The following is a 6,000-nucleotide window of genomic DNA, read 5'->3' as shown; positions in this document are numbered from 1 at the left end:
GTTTGTCTAGTCAATGGACGAATGCTGTGTGCTGTGTTTTAATGACTGCACAGCTGCGATAAATGTTGTGTGCAGGTTTGTGTATGATAAGGAAGCTCTCCAGTTTCTTGAGCAAAGCCTACGAGAGGGGTTGCTGGGCCACTTGGTAATCGCATGTCTGACTTAATAAGGAACTGCCAAACTAGTTTCCAAAATGACGGTATCAGCCTGCATTTTCACGAGCAATGCACAAAGTTTTCGTTGCTACACGTCCTTGCCAGTGCTTGCTGTTGTGGGGTTTTGTGTTTTTCATTTTAGGCGTTCTAATAGGCATCTTCAAGAGCCCTGGTTGGGCCGCTAACCGTAACTTTAACAGTTCAAAACCAACCACCAGGGACTCCTCAGAAGAAAGATGAGGTTTTCTCTTCCCCTAAAGATTTACAGTCCTAGAAATCCACAGGGCAGTTCCACTCTGCCCTGCAGGGTCGCCCGAAGTCAGAATCGACTTTATGGCAGTGCGTTTTGAATGAGTTCCTTCTTATAATTTTATTTACGACTAGAGCTATGTCGATTATCTGGACATGCCTTTATTGGTCAGACTGTTTTCCAAAGGGATTGCGCATTTTTACAGGGCTACCAATGGCACATGTGAGTTCACTTCCTCTACCTTCTCATCAATGCCTGGTGTTGTGCATCTTTTTAATTGTAGCCATTAGAATAAGTGTGGGGTACCACGTGGTTTGGGTTTGTGTTTCTTAGTCAATGGTGAAGTGTTTCCCTGCTAACTGAAAGGTCAGGGCAGAATCCGCCAGTTGAGAAAGTTCTACTCTGTCACACAGGGTCACAATGAGTCAGAATCACTGGACGGCACACAACAATGACAAATGGGGGCCCAAACAATTTGAGCTTACCTGTTATCTGAAAGGTTGGCAGTTTGAGCCCACTAGGCCAGTGGTTCTCAACCTTCCTAATGCTGTGACCCTTTAATACAGTTCCTCACCATGTGGTGACCCCCAACCATAAAATTATTTTCGTTGTTCCTTCATAATCTTAATTTTGCTACTGTTAAGAATCATAATGTAAATATCTGAGATGCAGGATGTATTTTCATTGTTACAAATTTAACATAAAGCATAGTGATTAATCACAAAACATGCAATTATATATTATGAAATATTTGTGTTTTCCGATGGTCTCAGGTGACCCGTGAAAGGTCCATTCGACCCCCATAGAGCCCGGGACCCACAGGTTGAGAACCGCTGCCCTGGGCAGTCTGCTTCCATTAAGATTACGTGGTGCTCTCTCTCACGTCCTCACTTCCGAGATGACAAAGAAAAGGCGTCACAACGGCCATGCCATGTGCAGCCCATCCGCTGCAGGCACTGCGCCCGCTGCGTGCCCACAGACAAGGCCATTGGGAGTCCGTCATGAGAAGCACGGCGGAGGTTGCGGCCGTCAGAGACATTTCCGAAGCGAGTGTCTCCGAGGCCTACGTGCTTCCCGAGCTGTCCGGGGAGCTGCAGGACTGCGTGGGCTGTGCATTCACAGCAAGGGGGCCAGGAACCGGCCACGTGACGCCTGGAAGGCCCGAACCCCGGCCCCACCTCGATTTAGACCTGCAGGTGCTGCCCGTGACTTCCTCCAAAGTCTAGGTAAAGATTAGAAGCGGAAGAAAAGCAAACCTGAAAGGAAATTGTTCATGGGAAAGAAAGATTACGTGGTGAAGAAAGCTGATGGTGCCCAGCTATTAAAACACATAGCATCTAGGGTCTTAACCCTATAACGCCGAGCGCAACGTTTTCGTAACGTTTAATTGAAACGTGTCAGGTACAGACATTATAAAGCTTTTGGAGCCGACGACAATATCGATGAAATTGTGCTTTATTAGTCCAAATGCATACTGCTAGTCATGCATTTTAGCGGCAAAATGCTTGCATAGTGGCACGGGTCTTGACCGATTGTGCATTTGAGGTTACGTGGTCATTGGCGTTCAGTGCATTTTATGATAATTTTCAATCTAGTGAAGTTTTAGTCTTGATATTTTTTGTATATGTTCATAAAACTGTAGTTTTTATGTCAAAGGTGTAATACTCATAAAATATTATATTTATTATAAATTTCTGCCTTTTCGAAACAACCACTTTTTTTCTTTTCTTTTTAATTATTTGTCATTGGTTGTGTTTTTTTTTTAAACAATAATTTTATTGGGGACTCTTACAGCTCTTATATAACAACCCATACATCAATTGTATCAAGCATATTTGTACATATGTTGCCATCACTATTTTATAAACATTTAGTTTCTATTTAAGCTCTTGTTATCAGCTCTACATTCCCCCCTTCCCTCCCCCTCATTTGGCTTTTTTTTTTACATAGTTTTGTTAGGGGCTCTTATCACAATCCATACCTACATCAATTGTGTAAAGCACATTTGTACATTCATTGCCCTCATCATTCTCAAAACATTTGCTCTCCACCTAAGCCCCTGGCATCAGCTCATTTTCCCCCTTCCCTCCCCACTTCCCCCTCCCTCATGAACCCTTGATAATTTATAAATTTTAACTACTTCTTTATGTTTGTCTTTTGAATCAATGGTGACAAAAATTACCACAGCATGGATTGTGATGTTTTATGGAAAATGGCAAATTTATGACCTAGATGGAAGTGGTACAGACTCAGACAAGGAACCAGATGCTAATATGGATGAAATTGGTAGATAAAATGTATATTCTATTTAAAAATTTTGATTTTACTATATAACATTTTAATTATATTGCTATTCAAACTATTTTGATAAATTTATTTTTCCCCATGATAGGAAGTGAATATACACCCAATTATTCTGATTTGGATGAATTAGAAGACCTTGTAGTTAGTAATGATAATACTAGTGAAGATGAGTTAGAAACTTCAGTGTTTAAGTTGAAGAATCAATTCCAATAACTATAAGTTCAAAGCCATGTACATCAAGAAATCCAAGAATTCCTCTTTGGCAGCACATTCTGGAGACAGTACAGCTAGACCTATGCCTGAATGGTTAGGACAAATAGATTCTTCTGGGGTAGTAAAATGTCCTGTTGAATATTTTAGACATTTTTTTCTCGAAGGATATCATTACTCATAATGTCAACCAAAACTTTATGCACTCCAGCAAAATCCCAATAAACCTCTTGCACCGAGTAGCCAGGAACTTGGGCAATTTTTGGGTACACTGCTTGATTTGATAGACTTGCTAATTGCACTGTACACATCAGATCGAAAAAATATCACACATTATTTTTTCATTTTATAGATGTGACTGCTGTGAACTCTTGGCTACTTTATCGCAGAGACTGTGAGAGCCTTCAGTTACAAAAAAAAAAAAAGTCGGCAAGAGTTCAAAATGAGCATTGCCGAAGCTCTTCCTCTGGAAGGAAAAAGTAATAGACCAACAAAAAGAGGCAGACCTTCTACCAGCTTTACTGATGTCGAGTTTGCTACAAAAAGAGAAGAGCTCCTGCCACCAGAAGTCTCCCTGGAAGAGACAACCGTTTGGATGGTCTTCATTACCCTGACGTCACAGAGGAAGATGCAAAGATGTCAATTGCAAGAATGCACCAGTATTTTTCTGCAGCAAATGCAAAGTTCATCTTTGTATCACACACAAAATAATTGTTTCGTTCAATTTCACACTAACTAAAATGATAAACAATTAAATCTCGTATTATATTTTATAAGTAAAATAAGTTTCCGTTTGTTTTTTTATTTAATAATAAAATAAGATGAAAAATAATATAGAAATGAAGATGCATTTTTAATTCTTGTATTATAAATCCATAACGAATGTGACAATTTGGTTACATTTAAAAAACATTGAAAATTTTATATTTTTAAAATATATTTTGGTTGTTATATATATATTGATAACTATGAAAGTAAAGAATAAAAACAAAAAAAAATTTTCTTCCTGAAATTAAAAATTCCGGCGTTAAAGGATTGAAGGTTCAAAGATAAAAAACCAGCCATGTAGCTGGGAAGCAACAAAGTCCACATGGAAGAAGCACACCAGCCTGTGTGATCATGAGGTATTGATAGGATCATGTATCAGAAGACCTGAAACAAACAATTATATCAGTGGGAACAAGGAGGGGGTGGCGTGGAGACCCAAAGCCCATCTGTAGACAATTGGACATCCCCTTACAGAAGGATCACAAGGAAGAGATGAGCCAGTCAAGGTGCAGTGTAGCACTGATGAAACATACAACATTCCTCTAGTTCTTTAATGCTTCCTTTCCCTCAATATCATGACCTGAATTCTACCTTACAAATCCAGCTAGACCAGAGCATGTACACTGGTACAGAAAAGAGCTCTCGACACAGAATCCAGGACAGATAAACCCCTCAGGAACAATAATGAGAGTAGACACCATGTGGGTAGGGGGAAGGTGGGGGAACCGGTTACAATGATCGATTAACCCCCAACCCCCCAGCGGGACAAACAACAGAAACATGGGTGAAGGGAGACAGCAGATGGTGTAAAATACGAAAATAAAAATAATTTGTAATTCAACAAGAGTTCCCGGGGGTGGGAGGGAGGGCAAAAAGCCGATACCAAGGACTCAAGTAGAAAGAAAATGTTTTGGAAATGATGATAGCAACCTATGTACAAATGTGCTTGACACAATGAATGTATGATTTTTTTAAAAAGCCCCAAAAGCATTTGAATCAAGGCCTGAACAAAATTATCACTATCACCAACCTTCCACCCTCTAAAAACCTTAGGCTAGTGTGAAGGAACGTCAAATGTCCTCCTGGGTGGTTGAAGCCTCAGTTGGACTTGAAGAATTAAAACCTCGAAAGTAGAGATGATTGTCAGTCACCTCCCTGAAACGGACCAACATGCAAGTGTTTATTTTAACTGACATTGTCATGAAAAATAACTCTTGGGCAAAGGTGCTGTTACCAAGGGCTCAAGTAGAACGAAAATGTTTTGAGAATGACGGCAACAAATGTACAAATGTGCTTGACACAATGGATGGATGGATTGGGATGAGTTTTACGAGCCCCAAATAAAATGATTCATTAAAAAAATAAGAATATCATACCATTCAGAGGGGCATGGCTTATAGAATGAGTTGCCAAAAATAGCAAACCCCACCTGTCTGTCACTGTCACATTGCATTTTAAATAAAGGTGCAAGTCTCTAGCACATACAAATTTAAAAAAGGAAAATAACTCGGGATGAACTCCGGAGGGGACGGAGCTCCGGGGGTGCCCCGTCTCCGGGGCCATTTGTGCTCTTTGGCTCCCCGCTGCCGCCTGACGGCTGCTGGTCCCCCGCAGTCATCAGTCCCATGCGTCTGCATTAGACAGTTTTTGGCGGCATCTAACGAGAAGAAAGCAATACCGTAGTTAAACTCCGGGGCGCACCGCGTTCCAGAAGCCCAGGCGCTGCGCGACCCGGACGCTGCGGGCTTCCGGAGGCGCCTCCTGGGGCCCACTTGCCGCCCCGCCACCGTTACGGTCCTGGGAACCCAAACCCTCGCACCGGGCTGCGCACTTCGGGGCGCTTGGGCTCCGACACTTTTCACGCCGGACGTCCGGGCTGCGCGCCATAGTGCTGTGAGCGCCGTGACCCGGAAGAGCTGCTGCGGTTGCGGCGGCGACCCGGAAGCAGTTAGTGTCGCGGCGGGAGGGACGTGCGCTTATGAGGCGCGGCCGCGGAGCACTGCTGTTGCCCGGACGATGGCTGGGACGGCGCTCAAGAGGCTGATGGCCGAGTACAAACGTGAGTGTAGGGCCCTGCGCCGCCCGAGAGTCGGACCTCGGCCTCCCTGGGGTCGACGTGCGAGCCCCTGCCACGGGCCGGGCCCACCCTGGACGCGGCTTGGGCTGTGTGGGGGGCCTCCTCCCTTGGGCCGGCCGGCCGGCTGCAGGCCTTCGAGCCCGCGTCCCCGAGCCTGGGCTCGCCCAGCTGGGCTCGCCTCGCCTGGCGTTATCCTGCCTTTGAGCGATCGAAGGGGAGCCCGCCCAGCACTGCCC

At 43.9% G+C, this 6,000-nt stretch overlaps 1 protein-coding gene across 1 annotated transcript in view; it reads left to right on the top strand.

The window, feature by feature from the left end:
* The first annotated feature begins 5,651 nt into the window (after positions 1–5,651).
* Positions 5,652–6,000, top strand: part of UBE2G2 (ubiquitin conjugating enzyme E2 G2) — a 42,683-nt gene continuing 42,334 nt past the window's right edge. Inside the window, exon 1 of the mRNA XM_004696892.2 lies at positions 5,652–5,746. Within this exon, the coding sequence (XP_004696949.2) occupies positions 5,704–5,746 (43 nt within the window). The 5' untranslated portion in view covers positions 5,652–5,703. The remainder of the gene's footprint in view (positions 5,747–6,000) is intronic.

This window comes from Echinops telfairi, unplaced genomic scaffold (genome assembly GCF_000313985.2).
Source record: "Echinops telfairi isolate 266 unplaced genomic scaffold, ASM31398v2 ScPeMD7_7469;HRSCAF=8507_0, whole genome shotgun sequence".
Lineage (NCBI taxonomy): Eukaryota > Metazoa > Chordata > Mammalia > Afrosoricida > Tenrecidae > Echinops > Echinops telfairi.
This window is presented reverse-complemented; position numbering and strand designations above follow the sequence as displayed.